Source organism: Delphinapterus leucas, chromosome 15 (assembly GCF_059928025.1).
Source record: "Delphinapterus leucas isolate spDelLeu-1000000601 "Yukka" chromosome 15, BTC_Dleu_Yukka2, whole genome shotgun sequence".
NCBI lineage: Eukaryota > Metazoa > Chordata > Mammalia > Artiodactyla > Monodontidae > Delphinapterus > Delphinapterus leucas.
This window is the reverse complement of record NC_143143.1, coordinates 681,136-699,614: the sequence shown is the minus strand read 5'-3', so window position 1 is coordinate 699,614 and position 18,479 is coordinate 681,136. Positions and strand designations below refer to the sequence as shown.

The following is an 18,479-nucleotide window of genomic DNA, read 5'->3' as shown; positions in this document are numbered from 1 at the left end:
TTACAAAAGTTGCGGAATGTTGAAGTTTCGGGTTGACCTATACAGTTCACAAGGTGCTCCCATGTCTTCCCCAGTAGTTACGAGGGGAAATACAGTCTCACTTCCCACCAAGTAGAAAGGGCAGCTGCCCTTCCTGCTCGGCTCCAGGATACAGTGACTGGGTGCTTTTTCAACAGGCAGGCTTGCAAAAGAAACAAGCTTTATTATCTGCAGACAGAGGCAGCTTCGTTTTCAACTTTTCACACTGAAATCATTTCAGATTGCCAGAATGTTGTTCAGACAGCTCGGAGGATCCCGAATCCCACCCCGCGACAGCTTCCCCAGTGTCAACATTTCTGAAAACTAGGAGGTAAGCGTTGGTAACACTGCTAACAGAACTGCAGGTCCCGTCTGGGCTTCCCACTTGTCCACTCGTGCACGGCAGCCCAAGACTCTCCTGCCTGTCTTCCACGGGCAGCAGGTAGAGGAGGCACACACAGCCCACATCAAGGTCTGCAGGGGCTGGGACTGGGCCCAAGACTCCTCTTGGTGGGAAGAGGAGAATTTTGATCTACTCCCATCACATGAGTGACCACCAGATGGAAAGGATGTGATCCCTGAGCAGCCTTGGTTTCTCAGTCAATGGACGACTGACTCTGAAAGGAGGTTTAAGAAGTCCTTACAAGGGTGAGTGTTTTGACCCCGCTCTCAACGCTCTATCGTTCTTCTCTCTTCCAACATTGTGTCGGCATTTCCGCTCATATACAGGATATACTAAGCAGCCCCTCACCCCTTACTGTTGGGGACTCAATAGGCACTGAACAAAGGCTTCTGCAGGCTCGTCTTTCCTGACAATACTTGGAGGATATTGGAACGGAAGCCCTTGCACCGGTTTATTATCAAATAATGGAGTAGGCAAGAATCATGTGACCCAGATTCCGGGATAAAAGGGGTCCCATAAGCTAGATAACATCACATCACAAAATTAAGAGTTAGAAAAACAAAACATCGGGTCATCTCTGCTGCATTCAGCTGCTTCCTGCTCGCTTGGGAACCTGAACGAGTTTATATTTATTCCACGGGGCTTCTGCTTTCTTAAAAATGTGTCGTGAGGCAGATCATGTACTGCAGTTTATCACAGAATCACTTTCCAGAATTAAATTCTCGGTCTAGCCGACTTCGTGTCTATGAAACATTTGTGCTCCGCACCGAGTCTAGGGGGTACAGAGGTTGGCTTCCGTTGGCAATTCTATCCACGTAGCAATCTCCCCCTGAGACTCTCAGGTTTCCTAGGAGGGTGTCAGGGAGAGGTCAGAGCATCTCCACTGTCCGAGGCCACAGCCCAGAGCTGCAGGGGGAGCGTGCCCCCCACCCCCAAAGCACGCATTGTTCACTAGGAAACCAGGGCTCCCAGGACAGGCTCCAGTAGGAAAACCGGCCTCATTCGGGTTATCCTCATCGCTATATCCGTTATGAGGCCATAACACGCAGACGTATATGTGGCTACTCAGAATCTGAGAGACACCTTCCTTCCCGGGGAGCCCGTGCCGAGACCCTCCCCGAGGCCTTATGGGAAAGTCCTAAATCATCAGAGCGTCTCTCCCTGGTTTTGCCACCTGACGGCACCTGGTTACCACAGCGAGGTGCGAAAGCATCACCTGCAAGGGGTTAAAGGGCACAGGAGGCTTGTGGTCTGACCTCAAGAATAGTGTCAAAGGGACTTCCCTGGTGGTCCAGTGGGTAAGGCTCCCTGCTCCCAATGCAGGGGGCCTGGGTTCGATCCCTGGTTGGGGAGCTAGATCCCACATGCTGCAACTAAGAGCCCGCATGCTGCAGCGAAGATCCCATGTGCCGCAGCTAAGACCCAGTGCAGCCAAAATAAATAAATATTAAAAAAAAAAAAAGTGTCTCTGAGAGAGCAGGCGCCACCCCCCTACCCCACCCCACCCCACCCCCACAGCCTGGCCTCCTCCTCCACTACTTTCTGGCGGGTCGTTTCCTCTCAACAGCTATTTCCATTCCTGCCCCAGGCACGTGGGGGCCTGCACGCCTGGCCGCTGCGGTTGTCTGGGGCCACTGAGTTGGGAGGCTCGCCTGCAGGAGGACCTGATGGCCAGCGTGAGGCCCCAGCGCCGTGGCTTCCTTTCTGCCGAAGCAGCTAGCGATGAGGCTTCCGACAGCGACGGCTCCATCCTCCCGGGGTGAGGGCGGCGTGGAGCAGAGCCTGTCTGAACACTGAGGACGCGAAGCCTGAGCGAGACATACGCCTTGATGTTTTCAGTGACGTCTGTTCCAGTGTGACCCAGCCTGTCCCGAGAGCTGCACCAGTGCAAGGAATGACTTTCCCAAAGGTCATCGATGTCCTTCTGGCCAAACGCCTGGAAGGAGCTCCAGTCCCCCTGGATTTCAGCCAAGCGTTTGGCGCTCGGTCCCCTCCCCTCCCCTCCCCCTGAATCTCCCACGGCTTCTTTCTGTTTCCTCTCCCTCCCGTGGCCTGTCTGCCACTCGCCTCACACTCAACTCCGGCCATTTCTCACTCTCTTTTCTGGAGACTTTATCCATTGTCTTGGCTTCAAGTCAGATTCCAACTCTAATTCCGTGTTCTCTCTATTCATACAACTTCTCCACAGCTCAGGGTGACCCGAAGCAGACTTATCTCGTCTCCAAACTGCTACTCTCGGTCACCTCCCTGTTCCTGCCAGCTCCTCTGCTTCCCCAAGCCTGAAACTCGGGGCGCCCTCCTCCTTCCGTCCTCCTTGCCCACCAGCCAGGAAGTTCTGCTGAGAATAGACCCCTTTCCTTCCACCTCCTCTGCACTAGTACCCGCAACGGCTCAGGACGAACTAACAGACCTGAGCTCCGCTCTGAGCCTCTCAAAACGTCCTGCACCTCAGCCCCAGCCTTGTCTCCCGAGCATCGGTCTCACCTATCGATCTCCTGGACCACGTCCTGCCTTTCTCCCCCGTCAGGTGGGGCTCAGGTGTCTCTGTCTGTGTCCGCTTAGCTCCACGTCAAGCACTGAGCTTCCCTCTCCAGTCTTCTCGCCCTCTCCCTGAATCGCCACCTCGCTGTGAATGGTGGACGCGTTCACTTCACGATCCCAGCCTCCTGGCCCATCCTTCATCTGTTATCGGCACCGTTACGCTGGAGGAAGGTCCCTCCCCACTGTGCGTGATTCTGGTGGGGTGTCTACCAGGGGCGGCAGTGGCCACGTCAATTACATGTGATACAGGACACTTCGTCTTCTAGTTTTCCTAGCAGAGTCCCTGGGTGTGCCTGTTGTCCCAGCGGAATCACCAACAGCGCCCCATTTTCACTCTTAAAAGCGTCTCAGCATCACGTGTTGCCACCTCACACGTGACCCACGAAAGCACGTCAGCGTCCACCCTAGGACTCTGGCACGGGTGCTGGGAGACAGTGGCTCACCCTGCTGGCAGCTCCGTCCCCACCACACAGAGTGGAGGGGCTTTCAGATGCGAGGGCGTCCAGGGCCCCATCTGAGTTCCGGGATCCGAGCACATCTCGAGGCCAGGAGCCTGTAGACTCCCCTTTGGGGAAAGTCTGTTTTGAGGGGGTTCCCGTCACCTACAGTCAGGAGTCCTGCTGACACGGCTCTGGCTTGGGCAGCCCTCCCCTCCCCAGCCCACCACCCCACCTCCGAGGGCCAGCAGGAGTCCCCCGCCCGTGAGCCCTTCCTAGACACCTGGCCTCACTCTTCCAGGCGCGCCCTGAGCCTGGTCACCCTGAGTCCCAGTGATGACTGCCTGTGGCCTGCAAGCTCACAAACACAGTGTTTAGACTTAACGCCCCATTGTTTCAGGAGGGGCGTCTTCTTTTCCTCCAAGATTGAGACTGTAAGCTCACGGGAAGAGACAGGGACCCAGCTGAATCTTTCTTATATTTTCCTGAGGCCAAACAGGGTGCTGTGCACAGAGCGGGCACCCGATAAATATTTGTTGAGGATATGAATTATAAGGGTAATATTGACTGTGTCCAGGCCGAGGAGAGAGAGTCCTGGGGGAAACGGGCAGTGGGGAGTCGCCTGTTTAAGCAGCTGGACACGCAGGCGGGCAGGGAACAGGTTTCATCCTTTCTTCAGTCACAATGGCTTCTCCTGCCTGTACCCCGCTTCCTTACCACAGACACCATTCTGTCCCCTCTGCTCCTCACCCTGCTTCAGCCTGCCTCATGCCCCACCTCTGGGGCCGCTCTAAAGGCAACAGTGACCAACGTGTGACCGACATGTCACAGAACACAGACATGCAGGCTTCCCTCTGTCCCCCAGCAGCAGGAGGCAGGTGACCCATGCTCCCTCCCAGCTTCTCTCTCCTCCCTCGGCTTCCACGAGGCCTTCCTCTCACTCCCGGTCAGCTAGGCCTGCGCGTCTTTCTCCGATCTCTAAACGCTGGATTTTGCTAAGGCGGACCCTCTCCTCCTCCACGGGTGTCCTTTCCCAGGGCGATCTCGGCACTTATGGATTTAATTGCCATCTTTATGCTGTCGATTTCCAACGTTGTTTCTCCAGGCCAGACCTCTTCTCCGACTTCCACTCATGTATCCATGTGCTTATTTGCCAACTCTCCCCTTTTGTCCCATAGCAGATACCGATACATCCTAAACTGAAACATTTTTTTCCAAGTGTCAGCAAGAATGCTTCGGCTACAAAAAAAAAATTGTCTCAGGTTACAAGAAGCCCAGAGGCAGGGAAATTGATGGTCAGCGCAACGATGTAACCAGCCGCCCAGGTTCTCTCCACCTTCTGCGCCGCTGTCCCTATCGGACCTGATCCGTAAGCTTCGCCCTTCCTGTTAACGGGAGGCCACTATTTTCAAGCAACACAAAAGATTCTTCTAGAAGAGGGCTATGTCCTAATGGATGTCTCTCTTTTATTAGGAAGGAAATCTTTTCCCAGAAGCCCCTCTCCCTGGACCACACGCTGATGCCCTGCCTACAAGGGGAGCAGTGAAGGTGGGTAAGGCTTCTGTGTTTCCATGGTTTCCATGGTGACTGTCATCTCTGTCACCTGGACTGCAGCCACAGCCTCTTACCTGCTTGCCCAGCTTCTGCTCCGGCCTCTCCCCCATCTGCCTGTCTGCCACAAACTGTGGATGAACACGTTTTAAAGTACAGTGTGTGCAGCCAGTATAACGTCAATGTGTTTTCTCTTCTCCATCAAGACTAGGCCCTGGGACTTCCCTGGTGGCTCATTGGTTAAGGCTACACGCTCCCAATGCAGGGAGCTTGGGTTCAATCCCTGGTCAGGGAACTAGATCCCACATGCATGCTGCAACTAAGAGTTCGCACGCCACAACTAAGGAGCCCGCGAGCCGCAACTAAAGACCCAGTACAACCAAATAAATAAATAAATAATTTTAAAAAACACAAAAAAGGCTAGGCCCTGCAGTGACACTCATGGCTCCACGGAAGGGTCCATCTAGACCAAAGAAGTCATTGCTCAGATTTGAGTTTTAAACCTAAACTTTTAAGAGCTCATAGCAAGCCTTAATCTTAGAAGCAAGGCTTTCAAGAGAGAGGAAAGGGAACCATGAACCGAAGTTTGTGAGATTCACCCTTAGAGCAAGAAACCCAAGGCGATGATGTGAGAGAAATGCCCCGCAGCATAAGGAGAACATTACTTCCAGGGCTGGGGAGAGATCTGATGGGCTTTGAAAGGGAGACGCCAAGCTTGTCATGCTGCCTGGGTCCCTAAGAATGGACCCCGGCTCATCCTGCAGCCCTCAGATGTGGGACTTGCAATGATAAACAACCTGGGCTTGGACGGGGTGCTCTGAAGGCGTGGGGCTCCCACCTGTACCTCTGGGAGAGGCACACACCTTCTCTGTGCCAGCACAGGGAGGGTTCAGTGGATGATGCCTGGGGCACAGCCAGGCAGGGAGAGGACCTCAGCTGGTGCCCCAGAGCCGCAGTCCCCGCACACAAGCTAGAGGAGCTCCCCAGCCCCGCGTGCCCTGGCATGGAGGGCGGACAGGGTCACTGGACCTGAAACCGGGGGTCAGGACAGTGCACGTGATGAGCTTGGGATCAGAGGTCACGACGGAAGTCCTGACACCGGCAGCAGGTGCTAGCACCTGACCAAAGGCTGTGGACAGGGCATCACCTGCAGAGGCCAGAGCCTCCACCCTTCACTGCCACGGGGTTATATGCGCACCTCCGAGCCCAGGCGCCGCGGAAGGAGACGGGAACGAGGGATTGTAGGAAGAAGGCTTGAAATGACTACGGTTTGAGCTGGTCAGTGACCAGGGTCACCAAAGGAACCGGATCTGAACAGACTGGTGACGGGACAGGGCCCGTGTCTGCCGGCGGCAGGCGTCTGGGGCTCCAAAGGAAAGTGGAGCTCAATTTTAGAAAACTGAGAAAGTTGCAATTATTTTTCGTTCAGCTGTGTAAAGTATGTGTACTTTATACATAGTCTCCTGCCCACCCCTCAAGGTCATGCTTAAAGCTTTTCGGCAATACCCCTTTGCACTCAAAATAAAGCCCCGAATCTTTTCATGACACTCTGGGTCCTATGACCTGGCACCTGGCTGCGTCTCCATCCCCACCCCTGGCTGGTGAAGGTAGCAGAGGGGAGTTAGGAATGTGGACTTGGGGTGGGGTCTGAATCCTGGCTCCTCTTGGGCGTGTCCCTTGTCACCTCTGTGCCTCAGTCTCCTTGCAGGTAAAACAGGGATCACAACAGTGAGCTGTTGGTGAAGGGCATTGTGGTCTCTTGATAGAGAATCACGTGTCTGGACACGCACTCTGGCCTCTTCTCTCAAGTAGAACTTCCTGAGGTTTGCTAACTAAGGCTCCGAGGTCCGCCTCCCCTCCCGTCCCCCGGGTCACAGTGGTACAAGGTCCTTGCTCCCCTTTATCGTGATGTGGTAAATTACTTAGGTGGATGGTGGCCACCTAACTTCACGCTTTGGGCATCTCTCTTTGTATGAAGGCAGATGTTCAGTTAATGACAAAAACACTGCATTTAAAAATTCTGACTGATGGTCTTTTGCTCTCACGACAGTTTGGTGTCATCTTGGCTGCATCAGGAACAACAGAGGTGGGCCAAGCGCTTGCCTGTGACACCCCCGGGGTGTCCGCTCTCACACCTTCTCCTGACCTTCCCTGATGCTGGGTGTGAATTCTGGTTCTTCGGGTTATAAAGTCAGGGTTAAAAAATAAATGGGGAAGGCAAATCATTCCCTTATAGCGGAACGCCAACTAATAAATGTAGAGGAAATGATGGAAATTTTTAAAAGCATAGTGATCATAGTGATCCAGGCAGAAGCGACTGACAGAGTCAAGGTTGTCAGAGGTTCATGAAGAATAACAATGGTGGAATCTTGGAATCTCTCCCTACGAGATACTAATTAATTCACAAATGAAAAAGTGGAGAAACTTAGCAAACATCGGGATGACGATGTCAAGATTAACGTCACCCATGCTAGGAGGGGTTGCAATCCTGGGCCGGCGATGAGCGCAGTACCATTTCTGTGATGTAACCACCAAGAAAGTATGACCCGAGTCTGCTCCTGAGGAAACGTGGATGTACACTGCCTGAGAGTCACGTTATATGAATGAAAGTCTGTGATCTTTAATAAAAACTGTCGGGGACAGGAAGACACTGAACGGGTAACTGGTGACGGGCTCCTGGAGCACAGAGGAAAGAGACATCGACGACACGGTTGGCAGAAACCTAAACGGGGTCTGCGGGTCGGACCTTAACGTAGTGTCACCACTGATTTCCGTGCCGGGTGGCTGGAGTGGTCACGTAGGGAGTATTGGGGGCGGCAGGGGGGGAGGTGATGGGGCATCATGTCCACGCCACGCTCTCACGTGGTCCAGAACAAGGGTAAGGAAAATGCGCACATACACGTACACACACACAGTCGATCCTTCATGGCTGTGGCTTCCACATCCGTGAGCCTGCCCACCCGCTAAAGTTCATCTGTAACTGCAAAATCAGTGCCTGTGTGCGTGAGCCGGCTGGACGCACTTCCAGCGGAGCCTCGCGCCGGGTACCGGCCGCCCGCGCCCCCAGCCTCCGTGGCGCCCAGCGCGCGGTATCCTCCCCCCGCACCCCGGCCCAGCCCGCCCTGACTCAGCGCCCCGCTCCGGGTGCCGGCCCAGTGCGCCTGCGCAGAGTTGCCTCGCCCTGACTCCTCAGCCCGAGAAGCCGCCAGACTGTTCGAGAAGAGGCGAGGAGTGGGCGGGCCGACGGGGCCGCGGAGGGCGCGATTGGTCGGCCTAGCGGTGACGTCTAGGGGCGCGCCGGGAATGCCTGGCTGCGGAGGGCGCGATTGGTCGGCTCGCCGGAGACGTCGTCGGGGGCGCGCCGGGGACGCCCGGAGGGCGTGGCTCTCTGAGACGGCGGCTGCGAATAAATGGCCGGGAGGTCCTGGCGGCGCGATGCTGGGTTCTCCCGCGGACTCGGACCGACCTCGGCCGTCGCTCGGATCCTGTTTTCTTCGTCCCTTTGGCCTTGTCCCCCGCGGCTGACCGCGGACAGGGAGACAGCTCTTGGTCTCTGCCACCTTCCGCTCCCCTCTGCGGCTGCCCAGGCCTCAGACGAGGGCCAGGTACGGGGTCGGCCTGGGGGTGCCGGGCGGGGCTCGGACGGGGCCGCGAACCTCGGACTGGCAGGGCGTTAGTGTCCTAGCAGAACGGGGCTCTCACACCGCGGCTGCGGCGCCGAGAGCGCGACCACGTCGGGATTGAGTTCGGCTTCTCGTCGGTCCTCGATCGATTGATTCCCGAACGTCCGCTGGGTGTTGCTGATCCAGGATGGGCAGACCCGACCTGGGCCCTGCGCTTCGCGGAGCCGAGAGTAGGGAACGAAGCCGCAGTGGGAAGCCGAGCGAGTGGGTCCTGGGAAAGGAATTACAGAGTAGAGGAAACGCGATTTGGGTGGGGCCAGGTGAGGGTGTTAGGAAAGGCCCCGAGCGACGCTTTAAACCGGGCCCTGAGGGCATGAGCGGATGTCAGCTGTGGCCAGAGTATCCCAGGCCTCCCGGCAGCGGGAGAGCTGATGGGCAGGTCCGGAAAAGGCCCCGGGGACGTGAATTCTGGGAGGGACAAGAGTTTTGAGAGGTTTGGTGGGTGCCAGATCACGGAGGGGCCCCTGTGAGGCGTGCCGTGGACTTCAGTTTTCTCTCAAGTGCAGTGGCATCCCCGTTTGTCCACCTGTTTTCCACTGGTGAGTTAACGACTTCCCCTTCCCCTGGTCAACTCCAGGTTGACTGTCATTAAGGAATAAATTCTGAGTAAAACTCAATGCATAAGGGAGTTAAAGACAGCAACAGGGGACTGAGTCGAGTGTCCCTGGGATAGTGTAGCTAAGTAACGTGACTTAGCACCTGGTAACAGAGTTCTGTTTGTCAAGTATATTCAGTAGATGAAATTGCGATTTAAAGTTCACCGAGGCTGTAACTTTCCCTAGTAGCTGTGTAGTTGAATATGGGACATCCCTGTCAATATGGGTCAAAATATGGATTAATGAAAACTTAAATTCGGGTTGAGCTTGATAAACTAGGAATTAAAAGAACTGAAAAGAAATCTGTCTGCGAAGGGGTTTGATTCTGAAGGAGCTTGTACTTACGCTAAACCTCCCATTTTCTGTTCGCTGAAAGACAAGAATTTGTGACACTTAGGCCCCTGCGGGAGCCCAGATGACTTGGGCATTTAATGCTCCCTACATGTTTACTTATATCAGCTGTGCGATATAAACCCTGGTGACTGAAATTCGGACCATCCTTGCTTTCCTTCTAATTATTTCTAATTCTTGCAGGTGACATTTCACTCTGTCATCTGTGTTTTGGACATTTTCTCATAATGGAGTTCCCTGATTTGGGGAAGCATTGTTCAGAAAAAACTTGCAAGCAGCTAGGTAAGCACTTCTAGGAGAGCGTTAATGGGAAATGGGTGTCTCGTCATCTATTTGGGAGAAGAACTGGCCACTGTCTTCATTAGCTGTTGTTCTTGGGCCTTGGCCTTTCCGGCTTTTCAGTAATGAGATGCTGGCCTGAGTTTTTGGTTCTGTACAGCTAGGTACAAGGCTGGCTGCCAGCACCGAGTGGATTTAAATGCTCTGCTTAAATACGTGGTACCCCGTGAGGTGGGGTCTCTTTGGAAAGGATAGCTATGCCGGTTCTTCAGTGTTGCTGGCATTGTCAAATTCATGGCCCCCAATTTTTTTCTCATGTGGTACCTCGAGGATGTATTTGATAGGCATAATATGAACTCAGCAAAGGTAAATACCTGTTTAATATGATCTATGATTCTTCTGTTCTAGTCTTTCAAACACTTTACTGTTTTTTGTGTGTTTTTTGTTCTTTTTTTTTTTAGATTTTCTTCCATTAGAATGTGATGCATGTAAACAAGATTTCTGTAAAGATCATTTTACCTATGCTGCACATAAGTGTCCCTTTGCATTCAAGAAGGTAATTGGTCGTACTTCATTCTAAAGATTCTCATCCTCGCTCTCCAAAGCTGCGCTGCCCAAGATAGTGGACACTAGCCACATGTAGATAAAACCTAATTAAAATTAAATAAATCTTAAAAGTCCTGTTTCTCAGTGACGCCAGCCACGTTTCAGGTTTTCGGGAGCCGTGTGTGGACAGAGCAGATGTGGAGCTTTTCCGTCGTTGCAGGAAGCTCTGGACGGCACAGCTCTAAAGCAACAGATTATTTTCCTGGAATCAAATTGTTGTACCTAAACCTTCCGAGCTTACTTTACATGTTAAAACAGTTCCTTTTATTCAACACGCAAGGAAAAACAGCTCTGTCTTCACGGGGCACAAGAAACGCAGTGCAGCGCTTGATGGGGGCCCTGAGCTGGGCAGAATTGTAAATGCTTGCTTGTCTGGGTAACTTTGCAGCCTTGGCATCCTCCCTGGGTGATTCAGACAGTTCATGGTGGAAGCTGGAAGATGGCTGTAAGGAAACAGACTTGCCTAAGTCCAGAGGTTTAAGACCGTGGTTATTGACTTTTCAGGTGGTCCCAGCCTGAACTCACTTTGTTTTGGGTGCTTCAGGGAGCATTTTCGTGAGCTCTTCAGTCAGCGCTCTGCTGCTTCCCCAGGGTGGCAGTTAGAAGTGCGGGTGACAGTGCTACACCCTTTGACCAGTGTCGGCTGGGGTCTGGCCCTTTGCTGATTCATGGGGGCGGGGGAGGGTGACTCATGTTCACCCGGCACCGATGACCAGGCCAAACTACCTGGTCTGTTGCCTTGACCTTCCTGTGTCCCTGGATAGGGAGAGTCTGCCTAGAGGTGACTGAATGATGCTTTATTTCTTAACTTGGCCAACTTGCCAGCTGCAGGAGTACCCCTGGGTGGCTTTCCAGCTCAGTTCCCAGACAGCTGGCATTGCGATTCTGTGATTACCTGTTACTCGTCCACATGTCACTTCAGTGTTCTTGAGCTAAATTAGCTCAGCTCCTGCCCTGGCCGAGAGGGAAGGCGTTCCTCCTGCTGGGCATTCCCTCCAGAGCCCCCCAGTGCTGGGCTTGGATGGTGGTTCTGAGCCTGAGAGCTCAGCCTGGCCACGTGCGCCCTTGACTGATGAGCTAGTCTGCCTGCGTGGCCGCGGCGGAAGCTACAAGGAGCATCGGGGAGGCCGTTGGCCGGCGAAGGAGCTGAGGCTCTTCACGGCTGGTGTTTCTTCCTGGCAGCCCCACCCTCGAGGTGTTTGGGCAGCTTCACTGCTCACTACACGGTGCTGGACAGATAGCCCTGCCGCCCTGAGACTGTCCTTCTGGATCGGTTCACCAGCTGCCTTCGGGGGCTGCACTTGACCTCTGTTTCAGGGTCATTTCTGCGGGTGGTTAATAGTCTTGTTTCTTCAGTTCTCCTGGGTTCCGCTTCAGGCAACTGTCTTCAAGCCCTAGGGATGCCTTGCTGCCGATCCCCTGTGCCAACCACACTCTCCTCTCGTGGGGGGCAGATGTCAGTGTTTGTACTCTGTTTGCTTTTCAGTGTGCTGTACCACTGTGCCTTTGTGTGTGTGTGTGAGGTTTGATTGTCTGAATCTGGAATATCATCTTATATTTGTTATTTTTAGGATGTTCAGGTCCCAGTGTGCCCACTTTGTAACAGCCCCATCCCAGTAAAAACGGGAGAGGTCCCAGACGTGGTGGTCGGTGAGCACATGGATGGAGCTTGTAAACACCACCCCGGGAAGAAGAAAGAGAAGGTGAGGACAGAGTCTGTGTCAGCCCTCTGGGGGCTGGTTTCTCCTCAGAGGAAAGAAGGTCAGTTATCCAACGAGGCTAATTAGTTTTAATAGTTTTTGTACAGAATAAAACCCTAACAGTTGATCAGTGTTTTCCTGGGTTGTGAACAGGGTGGGTTTTTACAGTCATATGAGCATATTTCCTAAACGTTAGGGCCTATGTTAGGACTTGCTTTCGTTACAGGAATTCCTCCCAAGATGGAAGGTTAATGTGGTTTTCTAGAATCCTTCTGTTAGTGTGTGGTTTCTCCCAAGCTCCGCCTGGGAAATGTCAGGGATGTAAAAATCAAACATGGGCGTTCCTGCTCTGGTCGTCTTGGTGCTCGTTCTGAAGTCCCGCGTCTGTCTGTTTGGAGTCGGCTGTGGTGGAAGGAGCGGCCACCTGCCTCTCCTTAAATACGTGGTACCACGTACTTAAGCAGAGCATTGAAATCCAGCTCGCGTTTGTCTCGTTCACCCTGTAGTGCTGGGTGACGCCCGGTCCCCGCGGTGCGCCGGCCGCTGGGCTCCGGCGCCTTCGCTGCGGCACCCTCGCTGCGGCGCCCTCGCTGCGGCACCCTCGCTGCGGCTCGCCTGGGTGTTCGCTGGCGTCGGGGGTTTTCCCGCTTCTGCTGCTGCTCAGGGAGTTCCCGTGAGGGGCCAGCTGTCCTCCTTGTCCCCGGGTGTGGCAGCTTCCGCCTGGCTGACGCTGTCGCCGTCTCCTCTGGACTCTCGCTCCATGGGGCTGGACCTCCCGGGCCGGCCTCCTTTTTCCCCTCAAGTTCCATTTTCTCTGTGTGACCCACGTGCAGGTGGTCTTTCCTACGTCGTGGTCAGTCGTCCCCATGTGCCAGGTCCGCAGCTGACCGCGCGCGTGCTCCGGGGACAGAGCAGCTCTGCCGTGCGGGCAGGGGTCCTCCCAGACGCGCGGCCTCCTCCCGGGCCCCGCGTCACCCGCGCTGCCTCTGCTGCTGTCGATTTCTGAGCCTTTGGGGATTCTGTGTCACACATACGCTGCTTCTTGACCCTCCCTGCCGGCTCATAGTTCAGCTTTTTCATGTATGCTGAGTCCATTACTGCTCGTCCACGTGCTTTTTCTAAAATCTTGTGGCTGTTTTGGGCTTCCCTGGCGGTCCAGTGGTTAAGACTCTGCGCTTCCACTGCAGGGGGCTCTATCCCCTGGTCAGGGAACTAAGATCCCGCATGCCGCGTGGCACAGGCAAAAAAAAAAAAAAAAAAAGAAATTAAAATCTTGTGGCTGTTTTCTTTTTTCTTTTGCCCTTTGGGGTTCATCCATCCTTTTTCAGAACATCTCTTTGTGGTCACTTTTATAGAACTTCAGGCAGCATCGGAGCCGCCACCTGTGGTCACTTCTCCATCCTCAACTAGAGTCCAAGGAGACTCGGGTTGGACATGGCCCGTGGCAGCTGGTCCACTCCTCGGACTGGAGACTCTCGGAGCCCTGCACGCGTCCCCAGGCCCAGCCCAGCACTGCACGCTCCCTGGGGCCTCCGGGTTTATTTGGGTGGTTTCCCTAGGATGCGGGCTGCGCTGCCCCCTGCTGTCTTGGCCTTTAGAGCTTATCTCCAGGGCACTGGCTTCTGACCACCTTACCTCACGGTTTCTATATGTTACACTAAATACAGAACAAATGCAATTATGACAAATAACCTGGAACAGGAGAGGGTGAAGTCTGTCCCTGAACTTCCACCCCAGACCCTCTGATGGGAGCCCCCACCACCCCCCCACCCCTTCCTGACCCGTCTCCTCCAGCCCGTTGCTGCTGCTCGTGCTTGCCGTGCCTCCGAGCCTTCCGGAAGCTTCGGTGACCAGGCCCTCCTCCCTCCTGGCTCCACCCTCACTCCCCACCGCGCGCTGCCCCTCCTCGTCTTCCGGGCCCCGCTGGCACGCACCCGGGTCACACGCCCTTCTTGGCCAGAGGGCTGCGCCCAGGCTGCCGGCCCCCCTCCTCCCTGACACTGTCACCCGCACAGAGTCGGAAGTGCCTGGGAGTTTATATCACCCCAAAGACCCCGCAGTAACTAACGGCTCTGCCAGCTCCCCTGCCCCTGACGGGACACAGCCTGTGCCAGCTCCCTCTAGGGCTGTGCGTCACGCCTCGTGCCTGGCCTCCTTCCCCCCGTCTTGTTCTTTTCCTGGAGTACCCCCCCAAGCATCTCACATGAGACCCCAACTTAAAATGCTGCTTTTGTATTTACCACTTGTTAAAACTTTTCTGTCTCCTAAACTAGTATTTCCTTGTTTACCTGACGGAAAGACATCTCAGTGAAACCCCGGTGCCTTCATTCTTCATTCTGTTTAGCTAAGGACCGTTTCTAGTTTAAATGCCGATGGTCTTATGGGGGGGCGGGGGCTTGTCGAATGATTGCTCGGTGAGGCTGCTGGAACATTGAAGCAACTTGTACTTTCTCAGATTTTCACGTACCGCTGCTCGAAAGAGGGCTGCAGGCGGAAAGAGATGCTGCGGGTGGCTTGCGCCGAGTGTCGCGGCAGCTTCTGCATTCAGCACAGACACCCTCAGGACCACGGCTGCACCCGCGGAGGCCCCGCTGCCAGCACGGCGGGGTGAGGAGAGGCCCGGCTCGGCCTGCATGGCGTTGGGACAACCTGGACCCGTGCTGCGCGCTCAGCGCTTGGTGTTGAGCATTCGCTGTAGGGGTTTGGGTGGATGTGATCTTAATTAAAAGCGGATTCCAAATCGAAGGCGGATTCTAGTCGTCGTTTGCTGGGACTGCAGTTCTGGAGCCAGAAGTGCCTGCTCACCGTGCGGGGCCATGGGGAGGGTCTCCCCCGGCCTCCTCCTCGCGAGGGTGCTTCCCGTAGGCTCGGGGTTCTCTGGCTTGTGGATGCGTCACCCTGGCCTTCCACCTTCCTGTGGCGTTCTCCCTGTGCACGGTGCTGTCCAAGCGTCCCCTCTGCATGAGGACACTGGTCTGTGGGGTCAGCGCACTGTGAGCTCACCCTCCCTAACCTCCAGCGACCCTCCCTCCAAATAGGTCCTGGGTGTCGGACTCCACCCCACCTTCTGATGGGGGCAGTTCAGCCCCTTCACCGGTTATTTACAGGGAGAACCTTCCTCAGGTCGGTGGAAAGGTCTGCCCCCACCTTCCGTGGGTAGAAATGGAAGCCCGAGTCACCTGTCACTTCCACTCGGCCGTTTCTCGTGGTGTCTGTGCCCGAGCCGGGCTGGGGGGTGACCTCATCCCTGCGTGCGTGGCTCTCGGCACCGGTGAGGGGTTGGCTGAGCTCTGACCTGACCCTTCTGCGCAGGTGCTTGGCAGCAAGGGACTCGGAACCTGGGCCGTCGGGGGCTTCACGCGAGGGGCCGGGCGGCTGGCTGGCTCGGCGCTTCAGGTACTGGTCGGGGGCGCGCGGTGTTGCTGCCCTTGTGTCGGGCGGGGCGGTTCTCTGTCCCGCCGGTGAGTGCTCAGCGGTTGTGGTACGGCTCATGACTGGCCACCTGGAGCTCCACGCTCCGTCACAGCTGGATGGGATGGAGCGGGACGCACGCCCGGCCTTGGGCTTTGTCAACCCCGGGTGCGCACGCAGGTCCCGCCCGCACCAGCACAGGGTGACGAGAGTAACACTTTGTAGCTGGTTTCTGAAGCACTGTGATTGGCGAATGTCTTTTGTACGATCACCCGCTTGTAGTTAATCAAGACAAACCTAAGAACATAAGCTGTTTTCTTCTCTTTCAGGTGGAGAGTAAAGCGTTGATGTGACTGTATCTGTTCAAACTGGCCTCTTTCTGTACATGATTTGCACTTTGTGGATACTTTTATGCTCTAGCACTTCCATACTTCCCACCGCGAGCAGCTCTGCCCTGAGCTGAGCTGGTCAGGGGCTTCTGTCACTTAAACCACCGACAGTGGATCTCACTGTGTCTTCCTCACGCGGCATCTAGCTCAGGCACGGGGGCGGGGCTGCACCTACCCTGTTAGGGGTCCTTGTCCAGAGGTGGCCCCCAGCCCACCGCTCCTGTTCGACTGAGAGAACAGCCTGTGACCCTCTGACTGCAAGCATTGGGGCGACACCGAGGGCTTTGGGGCCTGTCAGGAGCGCCGTCATCTCCTGGGACCTCAGGGAACCGGATGAAGAGAAATGCCATCCCAGGCATAGCCCCGGGGCACCCAGCCATGCGCTCCAGACATCCCACTGCTTGCGGATTAACAAAAATCCAAGCAGTTTCTCTTCCTTGTTTGCTTTCATAGCCTCAAAATATAATGGTTGTGACCAGCTAGAGGGGTGGGATAGGGAGGGTGGGAGCGACGTGCAAGAGGGAGGGGATATGGGGCTATATGTATACACCTAGCTGATTCAGTTTGTTGTATGGCAGCAGCTAACACACCATTGTAAAGCAATCATACTCCAATAACGATGTTTTACATATATATATATATATATATATATATAGTGGTTGGGGGGTGTATTCAGTTCCCATCCCACGGGTGGGTTATCCAGCTCTTTCTACGCCCTGTCCTGTTGGTGGCGTTAGATCTGGACCCGTGGTTGTCCAGGTGCACCAGAATCGTGCGGGGCCTGGTAGAGCAGTGCCACTGCCCCCCACCCCACCCCAGCGGAGTTCCTGACGCTGTGGGTCTGGGGACTACGTGGACGGAGCCCTTTCTGCGGTCCAGGGCCAGTGCAGCGGCCAGTGGCCGCTAGGGAGCACGTGGAGCCAGCGTCCAGCGTAGCCGCAGAGCTGTCACCTTCATTCAGTCATTAGGAAACCGTGTTGAGTATGTCAAGAACATGAATATGTGAATCTGGTTTTTCAGCTGTAAATTTTATAAAATCTAAGTACAGATCAGGTCTTTCTCAAGTAAGGTTAATGTCCAAATTGAGACACTGGGTTTTGAAGTCAATGCCCAAAAAAAAGTGAAATATCTCATTGTTAAAAATATTTACAGGTCGAAATAGTATTTTGGATATGATGGATTAAATAAAACATTAAAGCGAGTTTTACCTGGTTTTGTTTTGTTTTTTAATTGTGGGTACTAGAAGTTTTAAAAGTAGGTAGATGGGGCCTTCCCTGGTGGCGCAGTGGTTGAGAGTCCGCCTGCCGATGCGGGGGACACGGGTTCGTGCCCCAGTCCGGGAAGATCCCACATGCCGCGGAGCGGCTGGGCCCGTGAGCCATGGCCGCTGAGCCTGCGCGTCCGGAGTCTGTGCTCCGCAACGGGAGAGGCCACGGCAGTGAGACGCCCGCGTACCGCAAAAAAAAAAAAAAAAAGCGGGGCTGACGTCATACTTTTTAGCGCCATTCTTGATCATCCAAACTAAAGGACAAAAGACGTGCACGTTTTATCAGGAATTATCAACTTGGGAGTCCACTCGTGTTTCTTAACTGCGATTGGAGCATTTAAGTGTATTTAAGAGCTTTCTGAGAAGTTCGTATTTTCCTTAAGGACCTGTGTGAATAGACACTGAAGTGGCGCAGAGGGTGAAAGGTCAGGAAAGCAGTCAAGGTCACAGGCATCCTTACGGCTGCTGCGTGGTCTCTCAGGACCTGGGCGTGTCATCGCTCCTCTGCCCGGCTGCTCAGAGAGGGTTTCCTGGACGGCCTTGCTGTGCGGGAGGGGACGTGTTTCAGAGTTTGGTGGAAGGTGCCAAGTTGCCGTCCGGAAGTCATGCCAGCTTCCTCTCCATCAGTTTCCGCACACCCTCATCAGCTGTTTCATTGGCTTCGTTTTTTCTTAATGTGATGAAAACGTGGTGCTTTAAATGGGTACGTCTTACATTAGTAAAGTTAAGCATTTTCTGAGAATTGCCCATTCGAGGAGTTTAAGGGCGTCAGTGGGCGTGGCCGAGGGACCGGGAAGCCACAAGTGTATTTTAAATTTTCGTAGAGAGTGCTAACATGAGAAAGTTCAGAGAATTCCTCTGAGTGTCACAAGTTTGCATGCATTTTTGAGAGAAGGCTTGGCAGGAAGTCCTGTGGTTTGTGGTCACCCGTCGGGCGGGAAGGGCTCACTTCCTTAGCTGCTGGGGCGCTTCAGTGGAAATGTTTGCAAGACGTGGGATGATGAGGTCGTGGCTCGGCCACTTGATGGGTGACCTTGAGCACGTTGTGTAACGTTGGCTGTAGTTTCTTCACCTACAAATGGCAGCCTCAGGTGGGATGGGGCGAGGCTAACAGGCACTCTAACAGGTGCCCCGAGGCACAGGGCTCTCCAGGTGTGCAGGCTCTGTCTAGGCCTCGGTGCCCGGCAGTGGGCCCACCACTGCCCTACTGGACGAGTGGACGTCAGGTCGGCCTTTTCAGGGAGTCC

General features: G+C 54.7%; 1 protein-coding gene across 2 annotated transcripts; it reads left to right on the top strand.

The window, feature by feature from the left end:
• The first annotated feature begins 8,298 nt into the window (after nt 1-8,298).
• On the top strand, nt 8,299-17,166 carry ZFAND2A (zinc finger AN1-type containing 2A). Of its 2 annotated transcripts, none has more exons than XM_030760598.2 (7): nt 8,299-8,555; nt 9,764-9,862; nt 10,321-10,415; nt 12,037-12,226; nt 14,621-14,772; nt 15,478-15,561; nt 15,906-17,166. In XM_030760598.2, exons 2-7 carry the CDS (start codon nt 9,808-9,810, stop codon nt 15,927-15,929), a joined length of 600 nt encoding a protein of 199 aa, XP_030616458.1. In that variant the 5' UTR covers nt 8,299-8,555; nt 9,764-9,807; the 3' UTR covers nt 15,930-17,166. The 2 variants fall into 2 exon arrangements, with proteins under 2 accessions (XP_030616458.1, XP_022419240.1); XM_022563532.3 differs by having other exon boundaries at nt 8,306-8,555; nt 12,037-12,168.
• The last annotated feature ends 1,313 nt before the right edge of the window (nt 17,167-18,479 follow it).